The sequence below is a fragment of the Dermacentor silvarum genome, chromosome 1 (genome assembly GCF_013339745.2).
Source record: "Dermacentor silvarum isolate Dsil-2018 chromosome 1, BIME_Dsil_1.4, whole genome shotgun sequence".
NCBI lineage: Eukaryota > Metazoa > Arthropoda > Arachnida > Ixodida > Ixodidae > Dermacentor > Dermacentor silvarum.
The window spans coordinates 260,360,432-260,378,487 of NC_051154.1; the positions used below are offsets into that span (position 1 = coordinate 260,360,432).

The 18,056-nt window shown below is 47.8% G+C and overlaps 1 protein-coding gene across 14 annotated transcripts in view; it reads right to left on the reverse strand.

Moving 5' to 3' along the window:
* LOC119439862 (cytochrome P450 4V2) overlaps positions 1-18,056 on the reverse strand; it is a 335,721-nt gene that overhangs the window by 113,970 nt on the left and 203,695 nt on the right. Inside the window, exons 10-11 of one of the 14 annotated variants that reach the window (XM_049660278.1) lie at positions 5,493-5,672; positions 4,966-4,994 (exon numbers count right to left, since the gene is read on the reverse strand). The exons of 11 other annotated variants lie outside the window; for them this stretch is intronic. In XM_049660278.1, the coding sequence (XP_049516235.1) occupies positions 4,966-4,994; positions 5,493-5,672 (209 nt within the window). Of the gene's footprint in view, positions 1-4,965; positions 4,995-5,492; positions 5,673-7,461; positions 7,529-18,056 lie in introns of all 14 variants that reach the window. 2 more of the 14 variants (XM_049660279.1, XM_049660277.1) reach the window with 2 other exon arrangements.

Sequence of the window (18,056 nt, forward strand, 5' to 3'; positions counted from 1 at the left end):
TAAAGATATGGCGCCACCTTAAGCTACTCGGACTCAAAAGCGACTCACGTTTTGCGGAAACGTCATTTTGTTTGTTGGTTTCTTTATTTTCGTGTTCGGTTAAACGTTTTAAGATCTCCGGAATAGAGATCATTTCGATTTGCACGTTTTGAGCTTTGTTTAAATTGTTTGTTTTAGACGCTCATCGATACTCTGAAAGAGATGGTTCGCGCACATTAAAATTTTTGAAACTTTTTTTCAACGTGTTATTCCTTTTTAAGCAGATAGGCTTCTTTTGTAGGAGATACGCTTGCAGTGTCAAGTCCAGGCTATTTGTTCGAAGCCTGTAGTGGCACGGTTGATTATCAGTTTACTTTTCGGTAGTGCTAGCGCGTAATTTTTTGTTGATTCTTTAGTGTGTGTCCTTTGTGGACCGGAGAAAGAAATTGTTAGTGCGTGAGTCGCACGTATTACATGTGAATTTGGTCCGCAAACTTAAAGCGACTCTGACAGTACATACATGATGCAATGTGGCTTTCAGTGGCACTAGTACGTGCGATACTAGCGGATGTAAGACTGTTCATGGCATTTGTGCTGCGTATGATATTTCATTTATCACTTATTTAGAGCATTTTCGAGCATTCTACCTTTGCTCTCTGCAGCACAACGATCTGGTTTTGGTGAACTCCGAGGTTCATGAGAGCTCGCTTTGGCGGCAAAAAAGTTTGGGTCAAAATTATTGGGACAAGCGAGGCCTGGTGGATTTAAATGGATTTCGGGCGCTTGCACACCGTGTGGCGCTTGGTCACTGGGAATGACTCTTCCGTATCGGATATTGCGAGAAAGTTGCGCAATCCTGATCTAATTTAAAAATTGTGGGCTTCACCGAAGGTTTAGTGATTTCATGGCTGCTTTGGTGGTATTATTAGATAAGGACAGGTGCGTTGATTTGTTTGCTAGACCCGATGGCTCTCAGTGCGAGCAAGGCGCTTTCTTGTGCCCTGTGGTACGTGTGTGGGCTTGTGTATTCCCAGGGAGAAAGCCACAATCAGGTTAATGCTGGGACCTCATGCTCGAGTGTGTCATCGGCCATCATTTCAAGAAGAAACCCCGAGCTCTCGACCGACCACCGACGCTTCGGGCAACCTGACAGCTGGTCACCCTCAGGTCGGATCTTCCGGCGGGGGAGGAGTCTGTTGCGTCCCGAATCGGCCGGGCGCATTCTTTGATTGTTTCCCATCGAGGCAGGCCCTTTCATGAGCGTTGTCCAGACGGCGACAGTGCCAGACACCGACGAGACGGGCAAACAAGCGCCCCAACTCGGCAGCGCCCATTCTTTGGGTGCTTCCCCCGATGCCACCCCTTTCGTCAGCGTCGTCCAGACGCTCACTTAGAAGCGACCGACCACAACCGCCACCCTTCGTTAGACGCCGGGATTAGTGCAAAGGCCGTTCTCCAGACCCTGGCAAGATGACCGTCGGAGGGCAAGAAACAGGTCCCTGACTTTCGTGGAAGGAGTGTCAACCCCCTGTTTCCGGATTGCCTCGTCCTTGCTTCAAAGGTGCAATATTAGAGGCGGAGTTCAGCGAACAAGGCAGCCTTTCTGATTGGCCGCATCAAGGTCATCTGATTCCCTAGTCGGGTCAACTAGGGAAGACCGATGTTTTATAAGGAGACACCCTGAGTGTAGTGGTGTGTCCTGACGTGTTCTAATATGAACTCAGACATGTAGTGAGCTGAGACTTTCAAAGTCCTCTCCCATGGAGTGGGCTTCCATATTTGGAGCCACTGTAAATATGTAGAATAAACCCTTTTTTCCCTCGCTCTTACTCCCGGACGTACTCATCCCTTTGGCTGAAGGATCACCGGCCTAAACGCTACCCGAGTCTCAACATCAGAAAGAAAGCGTGAACACGGGAACGCGTGGCCCGCGCGGCGCGCATTCTCTAGCGGCGAAGTAGCGCATGCGCAGGGGGTCCGAAGCCCACGCCTGCGCGTTGTTTCCATAGCGCTCGCCGCATGCCTGGCCGCCGCCGTTGAGCATGTCTCGTGCAGCACTCCGCTTTCGTCCTCACCCTTTTGCCATACTCTCCTCCTCCGCTTTCCTCCTTGCGCTCTCTTCACTCTCGCCGTCTTTCATCTTTCGCTGCGATCGTTCGCTCGGTTATGAGAGACGCCAAGGCCAACGCTCACTGCAGAAACGGGCGCCTAGGAGCTGGGCTCTAATGCTTGCCGCCGGTGGACGCCGGACCCTTAACATTTGCATTAGGTGCGCGATGCTCTACCAATTCTGCTACGGTTGCGGCTGTTCCAGTGTCCTCATTCTTAGTTATTTATGTGTGTATAACACTGAGTGTGTTAGCCAGCCCCACTCAGGCCATCGTTTGCCGTAATGCGAAGATTGTGGGTTCGGCTCCCACCAGCTGTAAGATTATTTTCTGTCTACTTCTATTTCCCTTTATTTTATCATTTCTACACTTCAATTAAAGTTATTGTAATGAAGAAGACTGGCACTACTCGCAGAAGCAGAGTGCGCTGCTCACGTAAAAAGTATTCGGCAGTGCAAGCTTTTCGTTGGTTAACTTGCTGCGTCTGTCTGTATTTAGTAGTAAAGAAGAGGGCTTATACCAAACTCCCCATTATATTTGGTGGAGGCTGCTGGATCGATCCAACCCTAGAACTCCGAAGCCATACCTTGCCTCCAGGTACTATGATGACCACGGATTAAAGGCAGCTGGTTGCTTCCCAGCCACCGACTGTGGTCTGTTCCGGCACCCTTCGGCAACGCGACCCTGCTTTCTTTAGCGGTGCCAGCGACCAGGACGTTGAAGACTGGCTTGTGCCATACGATCGAGTAAGCAAGCATAACAACGGGAAAGAAGCTCGACAATAGCATTTTTTATTTGACAGACGTCGCCAATGTCCGGTTTCGTAACTACGAGACTCATCTTTCCACCTGGTCAGCCTTAAAGCGGGATTCGCGGAACTCTTCGTCCGTCCAGCCATTCGCTAGTTCTGTGCCGAACAGCGCTTGCGAGGACGAGCTCAGCAACGTAGAGAAACCTACACAAGCTATATCGAGGATGTGGTCGACCTTGGCAAGAGTGTCAATCCATTCATGACGGAGGCCGTCAATATCAAATACGTCTTCAAAGGTGTCACTGATGATGCATTCAAGATCTTTGTCGCCAAAAGCCCGCAAACGGTAGCCGATGTCATTCAACTATGTCAAAGCTATCACGAGCTATGGAGGCAACACGAGTCCACTCGCCGCACCTGCTCATCCGACGGGCAGGGCGGTTCCTCTTCTTTTCGTTCATTCAATAATAGGTTGCGTGATAAGAAATAATAAAACGTGCGAAGTTCACTGGCTCTATTTCCAGAAGTGAAACCGGAACTGCAGCGAAGATTTGGGCGCCGCGTTCTAGCGAAAAAAAAAACGAACGACTAGATTTTTAGCGATGCTGTAAGAATTATGCGTTATTCGAACTCGCGCAGTAGTTATTACGTGCGAGCTATCGGCACGAACTATTAGATCACTCGGACACGGTGCACTACGCTGGCGGCGTGATACGATACGTATTATCAAGATACTACGGTGAAAAAACGCGACTGCATTGTAGAAAATGTCATTTTGAAAAGTGTTTTATTGGGATAGCAATTATACGGACACTCCAAATGCATTTCCACCCTCGCCATGGTCGTGGACGTCGCGTGATGTTCCGTATAAAGTCCAAATACGGTAACATGGTCGCCGCGCGCCGTACGCTGTATGTGCGAATGAAAGCTTGCGAGGGTCAGCAGACGATCGCGGCTGAATCTCGCGCACGCGAGAGAGAAAGGAGCGGTGGAAGCGCGCTTCTTCTGTTGGGCGCGAGGCACGGGGGAGAGGCTAGGGGGGGGGGGGGGGGCGTTTGACTCTAGAGGCGGCTGCTTACAGCGCGGCCGCGCGGGCGCCGTATCTTGAAAGCCATCTGTGATGTGGACAAATTGCGCGCCCGCGCGGGCCTTATCATCAAAGCGATATGCGATGGGGACAGAGTGCGCCGAGTGCTGATAGCTTCGTGTACGCTGTGTTGCCGCCGCTTAGTTCGCGTTGAAGCGAGAGGCAGCACGAAGGTCAGTTCACTCGCTTCTGCTGCCGCGCTTTCTTACTCCAGCATTAGGACAGCGAGTTTGCGCGGTCTTTGAATGAGCATTGGTGCCGGAAGAAAAATTATGACGTCACCGGCGAGAACCTACACTTAGCGTGAGAAAGTATCCTTTCACAAGCTCACCTCAGATGGCCGCATCATAGCAAATGGTGCTAGAATGAAAATTGTGACGTCACGGCAAGGACCTACACTTAGTGTGGGAAAGGATTCTTTCACAACAAGTTCACGTCAGATGGCCGCATTATAGCCTTATTGTCGGAAGAAAATTCTGACACCACGACGAGGCCCTACACTTAGCGCGGGAAAGAATCCCTTCACAACAAGTTCACCTGAAACTGCCGCATTATAGAATTGGTGCCGGAAACAAAATTTATCGCGGGAACGGATTCCTTCACAATAGTGGTGTTTACAATTTGCACATCCTATCACCCTTCTAGGTCGTCGCATCCATGTAAACGGCGACAATGCGCTAGGAAACTGAATCATGTGCATATGTGCAATCGTATCGTAATCGTAGGTGGAGGTGGTCTATGGCGGCATGTGTAGATACACAAAACGCATGTATACCGGAGCACTTCGCATCCACGATTATGGCAGATCTGCAGCTGCAACATCGATAGCAGCTGCATTTCAACGCATGGTTTTTCGCCAATATAAAGCAACGTCCCTTTTGTCAAAGTGTTCACAATTTTATTCATGCTTGGTTGCGCTTGCGGAAGAACACAGGCAGTCCTCCTTTGGCTTTAAGAGCAATATCAAAAGTCATCTCCAGTTCTTGCAGTGGGCACGTGGATTCGACACTAAACTTGGACAATACTTTCGCAAGCACAACCTTGATCTCCATCATAACGAACTTTTGACCTGAAAGAGAAAAAAAAGGCCCTTCAAAACATTTAGAGTTAGGGGCTGAAATGCAATTACTCTCGTGTACTTAAGTTTGTGTCACCGAAACAAGCACTTGTCCTCGTTTCTCTGTGTCCCTCGTCCTGCTCTGCGCTACACCGCCTAGCCTCCTGGAAACCGACTAGCCCTTCTAATTCAAACAGCGGTCATCCGCCCCGCCACGTTCCATCAGGTTCCTTCCCATGTTACGCGTTCCTGCTTTGCAATTTTCCATAGCAATTACATTTGAATTTGCTTTGCATTTTTCATAGAAATTAGTGTAATCTTCACGTTTATTTATTAGAAGTCAAAATAGCTCCTGCATGTTGCATCGATTAGTGAAGCGCTGAAAAAATTTAACACTGCGCTAACGGTTAGCATGAATATTATGGCATCAACAGCAAATCTAAATGTTGTTGCCTTAAAGACCCATATTCATAATAGCGCGAGGACCCTGGAGTGGGTCAGCTTGCTTACCTAAGCATTTCTTTGGCCCTGTAGAGAAGGGAAGGTAGCTGAACGGGTGGCGATGGGTATTATCGTCCGACAGGAACCTCTCCGGTACGTACTCTTCTGGTCTATCAAATTCGTTTGGATTTCGGTGCAGGCTGAACAAGTTGATAAAGCACGAAAGACCTTTCGGCAAGGTGCATCCATCTGAAGAGAACAAAGTTGTACTATTATAGTTTCAACTTCAAAATGATCAATTCCGAGGTCCTTATCCGCATGTGATGTATGTGTCGCATTCAGCATAACATTTGACAGTGCCATTCGCTTTGGCCGACAACACTGTAAAGACATTTTGTAAGGGTGCTGCTCTAAATCATTTCCATAGAAGAAAAATATCTGTGAGCTAGCTATACAATACTTTACAACTATTTACCGCTCGTTCTTCAACAAGTATGTTTCATAGAGTCGCGAAGCACGCGTGTCCCATCAAACCCGTCATAACAAAAAAGTCGCTGTTTTGCCCAAAAGGCGAAGCATCGACTGCGATAGCAAATTATTAGACAGCCATACGGAGTACGGAAAGTAGTTTTATCAGCAGTATAAACTGGTAAACATACGCATACGAATTAAATGAACAAGCATGTTGTCGCGCGCGCACAACTTTTTTTTCTTTTTTTTTACGCAACGGTGCTTTCGTCTGGCTCTTTTGCAGAAGTATTCCTAATGCAGGATTTATATGGTTGACTTATTTGGATGTAATCGGGAAGTTCTAGCAACAATTGTGTCCCTAGCTCCTTCAAGAGATAAATTGTTTAATTATCAAAAAATGGGAACATCAGGTGATACAATCGCATTTCGGCAATAAAGCGCTTTTCGTAAATGTGTCTTAACATCATCATCATCATCAGCCTATATGTATGTCCACTGCAGGACGAAGGCCTCTCCCTGCGATCTACAATTACCTCTGTCTTGCCCTAGCAGATTCCAACTTGCGCCTGCAAATTTCGTAACATAATCACGCCACCTAGTTGTCTGCCGTCCTCGGCTGCGCTTCCCTTCTCTTGGTATCATTCTGTAACTCGAATGGTCCACTCGTGATCCATGCGACGCATTACATGGTCTGCCCGGCTCCATTCGGTTTTCTCGTAATTTCAATTAGAATATCGGCTATGCCCGTTTGCTCTTAGATCCATACCGTTCTCTTCCTGTCTCTAAACGTTAGGCCTAACACTTTTTTTCCTGCTATAGAGAAGATGTGCAAAAAAAAAAAACACCGCTACAAAACAGCGGGTACTGTAGTTTCTGTAATTTGGCACAAGTCCGTCAATCAAGTCAATGCAATGCAGAATAACTAAAAAATAGAAATGCATGCTACGTGTTAATACCTGTGTACAATATACGAGCTATGTTTTCAAAGATAGTGGATTTAGAGTTATCTGTAATTACGCTGATACGTCGGCGCAATATCTAGAGCTGGAATAGCCTGTCAGCAGCTCGCAATTATATAAATATAAATGGTGCAGTCTTATTTTCACACCGTCAAGAGCCGGCAAGTAGCAGCCAAGTCAGTAGCAGGTAATCGTCAGAAGGCTCTAGCTTTGCAGGCTACGCATGCCCATGCTGTGTCCGATGTTCACAGCATGGAAGAGAGAGGGGACCTAAGTTAGTTTTCTCCATTGTGTCAGAAGCCGAATTCAGAAGGTTTTTCGTTGCTGGACACTCTCTAAATAACCGCCGTCTTCACTGATAACACGTTCGCTAACAATATTGCCTATTACTTCTCCTTACGAACCGCTCTGGCGTAATAAATGTCCCTTGAACAGAACAGATGACACCAAATTTGCAGCAGCGTTCCCCTGCTCCTTCTTCTTGAAACGTTTAAAACACCCCTCAAGTACACTTTGCAACTTAGTTGGAATTGTGTCCACACATACAAATGGCTTCATACATCGGTGTTTCAAAGCCAATGAAGCAGTGTGACTAGCCGAATGCTTACCGAGTGTCAAGTCTTGGTCAAGAATCTTTCCGTAGTAAGGAACTGGAGGACACAGGCGCAACGTCTCCTGAAAATGGATACAACCAACTTTCATCATCGCCGTATAAGAGTTTGAGAGTACAAGACTGACTTTTTTAAAATTCCCCAAACCCGCAAAACCGCCAACTGTAATATGCAGAGATCCAAAAAGATTTCATAGCATTATTCCCAGTGGAGTTAGCACGATGAAGCGAAGGAGAATAATCACGCTATATGAAAACACACGGAATCTCTGCGAGGTACGTACACAGCAAGAAACGCATCTGCCCTCTCCTCCACCCTTTCTCAGCCGCGCACGCCTCAATCAACGAATGGTAGTCATGACAATTCGAATATGCAGCGATGCGTTAGTGAAGAAATTAGGCTCGACTGTGCTGGATCGCCTGATAGAGTGGTGGAGAAAAAACACGGATAGCACCAATCCCCACAATAATTTCATTTGCAACTCTAACCTCTGCAATGCTTTAAGCGTTTTGGAAACAGTTACTTTCTGCTAATCACACCTGATCTGTCACTTTTTGCAACACTTCTCCGTCACGGCGGCATTCTGTGGCACGTTCCACGCAGCGAGGCACGCCGAGCAATTCTCGTCCGTACCTCTCGACGGTTACTCGGACTCTGAATCCAAGGAACTTTGAATGGGACGGCCTGCACACTCACGGACAATTGAGGGAACAACCGTCTGTGGGGGCTTGCCGAGAAACCACTGCAATCGGCGGCATTAGAGAAACTTTAAAAGAACGAATGAGGAGATATCAGCCAAGGCGAAGAGCGTTTCCAGCGCGTATTAACGTTGGATACATCAACTCCGTTCTTACTTGCTCTCCTCTTTCCATACCTAGTCCACGACCAAATTCCTGGAACCCCATAAAGCCCCATGGCTTCTGGGATCATTTTGTGAATGCTGTCGCTTTCCGCACTCTCAGACAAGTGGGCCCCCAAAGTAAATAGCGTATGTCAAAAAGGATACAAAAACATTCACGCAGAAACTCCTCTGGGAGTTGTCTAAGTATGCGAAAGCATTCTGCCACTTGCCCGTCTCCACGCAGCCCGGTGGCCTTAGCAATGTTATGAAACTTGATACGACCAGTATAAGCGACAGCGCTGCAGTGACATGAACTGTTTCGGACGGCGGCCCAAGGTCAACTGATGACGCAAGCAGGCGGCGACGCCAGGTGCGCTGGTGACGTTCTGATCTTTATAAGCCCTTACCGCTTTTTAGCGCCTGATCCATCCGCTTCGAACCATTATGAACAGCGTCGAACCGTACTACGGCAGCGGCTGCGTATGGCGGGCGCGCGCGCGGGCCCTATCTTGAAAGCGACCTGCGATGAGAAGAGTGCGCCAAGGGCTGATAGCTTCGTGTGCGCTGTGTTCTCGTCGCTTAGTTCACGTTGAAGCGAGAGGCAGCACGAAGGTCAGTTTGCTCACTGCTGCGGGCCCTATCTCGAAAGCAATCGTCTTACGTGATGGACTGACGCACCGACGGGTTTCCTTGCTGGGTTGGCATAGAACTGCTTATGCATTTAAAACACCGTTATGCTGCGTGTTAGGGGAAGCCACGCCCGGTGTATAGAGTAACGACTAATCCGGATATCACTGTATGCATTGCGGGGTACTCTGTTCGCATGTTTACTCTGTTAAAGTTCTCCTACATGCAAATAGCAGTGTTAAGCCGAGGCTCAGCTTCACTTCTATGAGCACGTCGTCAGTTTTCAATTTAGTCTTATACTCAGTTCATTACGATGGCAACGAGAAGTGTATGGCGACACAGAAAAAGGAAGTCGCAGTTTCGATCGAAAGGGGAAGCATCGATTGCGATATCAAATTAGCAGAGAGCTATACGAAGCAAGGATAGTAGTTTAATGGGCCGTATAAAGTTGTAAACATTCGCTTACTAACTAAATAGACAAGCACGGTGTCACGCGCGCTCAGGTAAACATGAACACATCTTGCTCGATGGCCGCGGAAACTCGCTGTGAAAACGCTGGAGTAAGAACGCGTGCCAGCCGCAGCGGGAAATTTTACCTTCCCGCTGTCTCTCGTATCACTTCGACGCGCACTAAACGTCGAAAGCACAGCGCATACGAAGCTACCGGCACTCGGCGCATGCACTTTGTCTCCATCGCAGATAACTTTGATAATGAGGCCCGCGCGGGCGCGCACTTCGCCCACATCGCAGATCGCTTTCAAGATACAGCGCCCGCTCAGCCGCGCGGGGAGCAGCAGCTGACGGAGAAGAACGCATCCCCCTCCCTCTCCCTCTGCGTGACATCGGCCCCGTGCCTCGCGCGCGAAAGAAGAACCCACACTTCCGGCCTGCCCTGCCTCCCTCCCTGCCTCGCGTGCGCTAAATTGAGCCGCGATTGCCGGCTCACCGTCGCCTGCTTTCACTCGCACACACAGCGTACGGCGCGCGGTGATGATTTTATCGCCGTTGGACTTTATACGGAACCTCACGGCAAAGGCGACGGCGACGCTGACGGCAGAAATGCGCTTGGAGTGTCCAAAGTGTGGCGGAAGCGAGATGGAGGCGAAGGATATATTTACAAAATATATACAGAGGAGGCTAGGGCAAGAGATGTCCGACCCGGTCCAAGTGCCAGCGTCTTCATCGTCGTCTTTGTCGTTCTGCCAAGCATAGCGTTGATCCACGTATAGATCGCTCCGTAACATCACTCTCCGGCGGCTGAAGCGCCGTCCTGGTGCTTGCTATGAAGGCGAGGAACTAGAAGAGCAGTATGGCTTCAGCCGGGAAACATGAACAACTTAAGTTGGCAGCGATGAGGTTGAAGAAGCAGGACACAGGAGTACAATTTCGTAATTTACGTCACCGAGTTGACGAAGAACCTTGTAGGGCCCGGTGTAACGTGAGAGGAGCTTCTCTGATAGGTCAATGCGGCGGCATGGCGACCATAGGAGGACCAGAGAGCCAGGCGTGAAGTGCACGCTTCTGTGTCGGCTGTGGTGGTGGTGGTGCGGGGTACGTCTCGCCTCACAACGGAACTTCGCAGCGGCCGTCGTTTCGGACATCTGTCTGCAATGACGGAAGACACAGCGTCTACATCAGCGCCCGCCACTTCAACGGTCGTGCTTGTGCAACGACGGTACCCTGGCACGTTCTCCGGTTCCGGTGACGCGGACGTTGAAGATTGGCTGGCGGAGTACGAATGTGTGAGTAAGAACAACCGATGGGACCCTACCATGATGTTGGCAAATATAATCTTCTACCTGAAAGGCACTGCGAAGGTATGGTTCGATAATCGAGAAGCTGAGATTAGGAGCTGGGACACCTGCAAAGAAGAATTCCGAGAATTGTTTGGGAAGCCCATTGGCCAGAAGATCGCCGCGACAAGGACGCTCGCGTCATGTGCGCATACGGCTACTGAATCTTACGTCACCTACAAAGCAGTCGTATTAGCGCTATGCCGCAAGGCCGACGCCGAGATGCCGCAGGACGACAAAGTTGGGCATATCTTGAAAGGGATCGCCGACGACGCCTTCAGCCTTTTAATCTGTAGAAATTGTTCTACAGTTGACGCTGTTATCAAGGAGTGCCGGCGCTTTGAGCAGGCTAAAAGCCGGCGCATTGGCCACTCATTTTCCCGGCTTCCCAACAAGGCGGCAACGTCCTCTTGCGAAGACCGTACGGCTGCACAACCGTCAATTCCACCAGACCAGATGACACGTATTGTACGCCGCGAACTTGAGGCCATGACCCCTGCACCAGTTCAAGCCGGTGACTCGAGCTCGATTACGGCTCCATTCGTTCAAGCCATTGTCCGGCAGGAGCTCGCCAACATGGGCATTCGCTGTGTGTGTACCGTTGCCAGCGCAACAGAAACTTCGTGGCGTCCGCCCTCTTCTTATCAAGAGCAGCATTTCGCTACTCGATATCGCGACCCTGCTGCGTGGCGAACCCCTGACGATCGACCGATATGTTTTACTTGTCCCCATATCGGCCACGTCGCCCGTCACTGCGCCACCCGCTGGTCCTCGGCGCCTGGAACGCTGTCTACCCCGCACCTCCACCAAAGTGTGACGGAAGCGAGATGGAGGCGAAGGATATATTTACAAAATATATACAGAGGAGGCTAGGGCAAGAGATGTCCGACCCGGCCCAAGTGCCAGCGTCTTCATCGTCGTCTTTGTCGCTCTGCCAAACATCTCGTTGATCGATGTATGAATCGCCCCGTAACAATACATTTGCTATCGCAATAAAATAATCCACCTCCATTCCATCCTGTGAAAGTGGATATACAGCGAATCTGTTGCCGACGTTACACAAGCACCACCACTACAAATGACGTATGTCCCGCTTGCACGCACGTGCGCGGGAGTGCAGCGTATATCCTTATTCTTCTAGACACTCCGCTAAGCGCAAGTGCCTTATTGAACTAAATGAGCCTTTAAAAGTTAATTGCGTCAGAAAAAGCGGTAAGTACGACTTACGCACAACCTGCAGACATGATAGCTTCAGATTGTTATTCGAAGATACGAGAAAACCTAAATCTCTTACGCAGAAACTGAAAGACATAGCTTTTTTCCCGCTGCCATTTGAGGTCTGTCTGAGTGGCCGCGGCCGCTAGGTAACGGTACCGTTTTTGGGCAGTGTTTTCTGTAGTGTTTGTTACGGTCGCAGCACACGCTGTATGACAGATGCAACGGGCACAGGGGGCACGCATCAAGGACAAATACATCGTGTACGCATGTTGGTCACACTCGCATGCTCATGTGCGAAAGTGCAGCCTACATCCTCATTCTTGTAGGCCATCCGCCAGGGGCAAGTGCATTACTGGGGCGCTATAACGTAAAATGATTCCAAACTGTTTTGATTCCAATTTCTGCAATCAGCCTCCACGATTGGTCAAAACATTTTCTGGCCACTCCCAACTTCGCCTGTCTGTCACGCAACGTCACGAAAACCGCCATAGCTCCCCATCTGATATAACATGTACACACTGATTATGCATGATTAAACCGCACAAGAGAAAAACAATCATTCCTGATTCGACGCCTTTTCACCATTAACCCATTGCTATTGGTCCAATGTTTTCTGACTACGCCCGAAGCCTGTCTGCCACGCGACCTCACAAAACCGCAAAAACTCACACGTCAAAGTGACGTGTACGCGAAAAAATGCATTAATATGCCGAACAAAACGGAATATTTTTCTGAATAGCCACAGACTCCCCGTTCCGAAAGGAATAGAAGATGGCTGCCCGCCGATCGCTCAGGCCCTCGCTACTCACACCTGCCGGTGAGCATGTGTTTATTTACGCATGACAAACCTTTTTGCGCGGCAGTAAAACGTTATCGAGCCCTTTCGGTATGCATACGACATCGCTGTGCCAACTCTTCCTTGCTGAGGATCCGTTTTAGCGGCATTCTTATCCTTCCGTTGCACGCCGCCGCGATTTTCGACCAGCCACCGCAAGCTAAGTAAGGCGAAGCGGACCAATCGGAGAAGCCGGCACCACCCTCTTCATGCGGTTATCTATTTTCACTGTGCTGGCTCGGCCCCATCGAAACCCTCTCCACTAGAGCGTGCTCCTCGCCTCTTGACAGCCAATTAAATAAGAAAAACCGCTGAGTGTAGACAATGTTATTGATTTTGAATGCGAACAAAGGTGTACGCGGAGTGTGTTTTATTGGGTTGTTCGGACAACGCTGCGGGTCCCTGCTCGATGCTTTCGTCGGTGGTTACGTAAATTTGACGTCAGGAGTTTAGAATCAAAACAGTTTGGAATCATTTTACGTTATAGCGCCCCTGGACTAATTCAACTTCTCAAAGTAAAATGCGTCGGAAAATTTGTAAAGTCGGATTGTAGTTTAAATGTACGAGTTATGTTACGCGGAAATTGAAATAAGCCCTTTACCAGCTGCCGTTTGTTTTTGGGTAAGCATAGACCGAAAAATCCCGACCAACTAGAGGCTAACAGCTTCGCTGTAAAAGAAAGACACAGGACAAGCGTTCAACTAACAAGCGCTGCCGTCATATGAACTTGAACCTACTCGCCGCAAGTTTGCACAATAATGTACTTGAGTGCTTGACTGTCTAAAAGGCAATAGAAAGAACCATTTTGACATACTGTCTATAAAACATTCACGGAGAAACTGGAGTTGTCTAAGTATGCGTAAGCATTATGCCACGCGCTCATCTCCACGCACCCCGTGTCATTATCAATGTTATGCAAAATTTATTCGACCAGTATAAACGACAGCGCTGCAGCGAAACGAACTGCTGCAGACGGCGGCGCAAGGCGAACTGATAACGCAAGCAAACTACTGCAGCTGGTGGCGCCAGGTGCGCTGCTGACGTTCCGATCATTATAAGCTGTTAGCGCTCTTTAGCGCATTACCCTTCCGCGTCGAGCAGTTATCAACCATGATCAACTGTACTTCAGCGGCGGCTGCGTGTGGCGCGCCCGCGCGGTCGCTATCTTGAAAGCGATCTGCGATAGAGACAGAGTGCGTCGAGTGCTGATAGCTTCGTGTGCGCTGTGTTCTCGCTGCATAGTTCGCACTGAAGCGAGATGCGTGGGACCTATCTTGAAAGCGATCGTCTTAGGTGACGGACGGCCGGACGGATTTGTGACCGTGAATGAAAAGTGAAAGCGGCATCCTACCTTCACGCAGCACTCCATGTACTGTAGATGCTTGAGGTCTTCCTGTGTGCATTCCGTGTTTGCGCGGTCTCCGAAAACGACGTCCAATTCTTCCTGCACCTTCCTTTGTATGTCCGGATGCAGCCCCAGAAGATATATGGTCCAGCTGATCGCAGATGAGCTGGAATCAATGCCCTGCAATCATTGGTTCATACAATTAAGCGATATCAGGGCCGCTACTCAAAAGTTGTGACTACTTTTTCAAAGCACAACGCAATGACGCCTTTTACAAGGAATTCAATCTCTCAAAAAAGAAATAAATAAGAAAAGGAAAGAAAAACACTCCTGGCCTCCAACCATAATTTGTTTATCGAGTATTTTACTGCCGCTTAAAACTGGTCATTTTTCAGCACGCTTCATATCAGTTCGTATAGCGAGTGCTTTTAAGCGGAGTCATTAGTTTTATAAATGAATCTCGTCAGCATACTGTACATGAGGATTTGCGCGAATTCTACTGAAATGTACGTTAGCTATGACAAAATTTTCTCACGACAAGCATTATCAAGTCTGTATGCAAAGAAGTGCCTGGTATGCAATCTAACAAGTGGCTAACAAGCGACAAGTGCCTAGTAAAAAGCGCTTAGTAACAATGCAAAGGACATCGTTAGCCTGCCATACAGCAATAGCAGAAACAGTTTTATTAGTGGCACGAGCATCGAGTGACACTCTTGCTTCTTGCGCAGCACTTCCGGTTCACCTCCTGAGGCGGCCGGAGACGAAATTTAGAAAATATAAAAAAATTGAAAAAATAGTACAGTACAAAATTCCTGGGTTTCATTATGGATATGATATCATTATGAGATCATAAGTTTAGTTACAACTTGAGTTACTGGAATGTCTGGAATAGTTAGAAACAATGAACTTCCGGTTCACCTCCTGAGACGACCGGGGACGAAATTCAAAATACATCAGAAAAAATAGAAAAAAATAGTACAGTACAAAATTCATGGATTTCAATATAGATATGATATCAGAGGATAAGTTTAGTTACAACTTGAGTTACTGAAGCGTCTAGAATAATTAAAACTATTTAGCTGAGACGACCGGGGACGAAATTCAAAATAAATCAGAGAAATAGAAAAAAATGGTAAAGTACAAAATTCATAGATTTCATCATAGATATGATATCAGAGCATAATTTTAGTTACAATATGAGTTACTGAAATGTCTAGAATACTTAGAAATAATTATCTCAGACGAAATTCAAGATAAATTCAGCTCGAACGCTTCACCCGGCCTAACGTGTTACCTTCCGTATTCGCATGCTTGGCGACCGTGGATGATGTTTCTTTTTTTTTGACATCAAGGAATTATATCTTGGCTGCTGAACAGATTCGCCGATAGCCGTACAACGAAGACAAGTGCTGAGGGAATACGTCACTACCGCTCAATGATCCGGCCGTGTCCGCCCCTCTCATTCTGTGCTCGGCGACGGCAGCGGCAGGCAGCTCGAACGCTTCACCCGGCCTAACCTGTTACCTTCCGCATTCGCAGGCTTGGCGATCGTGGATGCTTTTTTTTAAAGCGAAGCTTTGTACCACTACCAGCCAATGGTTCTGTCGTGTCCGTCGTTGTAAGCAAAAAACGATCCCGACGAACCGCTAATAATTGCAGGTATGGCAGTATAGCTTACTTGAATTCAGGCATTCAGCGTACAACTAAGCAATCGTTTTCGCAAGAAAAACAACAAAAACATGCTTCAAAGTGATGAGCCAACATGATGGATGATAAGGGCTGCGGGCAAACAACGGAAACAGGCTCGGCGCGGTCCGTAAGATTAGATTGCAGCTGTTGCAAAGCTTATGCAGCTGCTTGAAAGAGGGTTGACGTCATTCGAAACCCTTCCAGCCTAGTAACTGCTTCGGTTCATTTTCTAGACTGCCCCACTATGGGGTGGTCTAGTAGTGTATATCACACCGATCATAAAGCAGTAGTGAACATTGTTGTGAAGTAAATAATATTAAAGGCCGTGGTTAAAGTTACGTTGTAGTGTGTGAAATATCAAGTGCGCCGCAGTCACCGTGAGGGTGGCGTAAAAAGCTTCGCTTTCCAACCACCTTCACAGGGTGGATTGGTGGGCAATTTTTTGACATGAAGGAATTATATCTTGGCTGCTGAACATATTCGCCGATAGCCGTACAACGAAGACAAGTGCCGAGGGAATACGTCACTAGCGCTCAACGATCCAGCCGTGTCCGCCCCCCTCATTCTGTGCTCGGCGAAGGCAGCGGCAGGCAGCTCGAACGCTTCACCCGGCCTAACGTGTTACCTTCCGTATTCTCAGGTTGGTAGATTACACTTCTTTACTATTGCGTAAAACACTATTCAGATAGCACTGCTGCTGCCTCTGCCGTCGCACGAGTGGTATTTGTATACATGTTCTAATGGCGGGCTCACAAGATTCGGTGATGCGTGATGTTTGTGGCACTTGCATCAAACATTTCTTAGACAATCAGCAATCATTGAAATGCATCGAGCGTGAAGCACGTTTCCATGTAGGAAAGTGTTCGGGAGTGACAGCAAAGGCGTTTAAGCAGATGAATGTCCAGTTGCAAAATGACTGGCAATGCAGTTCCTGTGCAAATCCTGACCATGGAAGGTCGTCAAATGACGACTCTAAGAAAAGGGAAGACCCGAGCACTGTTGATAAACTGAGCAACATTCAGAAAATGCTAACCACTTTGCTGCCTCTCGCCGAGAAAATGGAATTAGTCCTAGGAATGAAACAAACCATTGATAGTATTGAGAGTTCTGTGCAAATGGTCTCTGATAAATATGATGAGTTTGCAACGCGGTTGAACAAGCAAGACCAGGCGATAAATAATCTTCAGAAAAAGGTGACTGAAATAGAAGCGGGAAATCCAAAGGGAAGAAATACCTCGGTTGAAGAAAGAGCTGAGTGAACTTCAGCAATATAGTAGGCGACAGAACCTAGAGGTTCATGACATTCAAGTAACAACAAATGAGAATTTGTTGGCCGTAGTAAACTTTGTGGGTGAGCCACTGGGGCTACAGGAATTGACTGACTGTGACATTGACAGCATTCACAGGTTGCCCTCACGCCCCAGTCGTGTGCCACCTATAATCATTCGTTTTGCCACTCGCAAGATGAAAGAGCAATGGAAGGCAAAGGCTAAGCTACTGAGAGAAAGAGAGTCGGATGTCAGATTTTTTGAAAACTTGACACCTCTAATTAAGAAGCTTCTTTATCTTGCATGCTCAAAGGCAGTGGAAAGAGGCTACCAGTTCGTTTGGGAACATCGCGGAACAGTGCTCGCACGCAAGAAACCAGGAAACGCGGCAATTAAAATACTACCGAGAGCGATCTTGAGAAGATGGTATAAGTGTTCTGCCTGCATAACTTGCTGGTTTCTTCGCTGAACTCGTAAATACCATGGATGGTTCAACGTATAGTCCAGATTACTTTAACCAGTACGTAAGACAGAATGCGTGGACACACAGTGTATGCGTTTTCTATGCTACATTTCAATGCACGTAGTTTGAAAAACAAAGGGGAAGAAATTGAGGGCCAATTGGAAAAGATGTCATTGAAGTTTGATGTACTCTGCGTCACTGAAACATGGTTTGCGAGTGATAGGGATGTCTATCTGTTCAATGGCTACAGGGAATTTACTGTATTTCGCAGGTCGAAAAAGGGTGGTGGTGTCACTGTTTACATAGGGGATAATGTTGATTGCTCTATGGAAAAAGAATACTCATTGATTTCAAATGACTACGAAATCGTTGCAGTATCGTTTTACAACACTTACCTAATTGCTATATACAGGCCTCCATCGGGAAATGCCGCGCGTTTCTTCGAATATCTTGATCATGTTCTTGCACATGTGTCAACTTTTTCGAAAAAAAAATTATAGTTACTGGTGACAT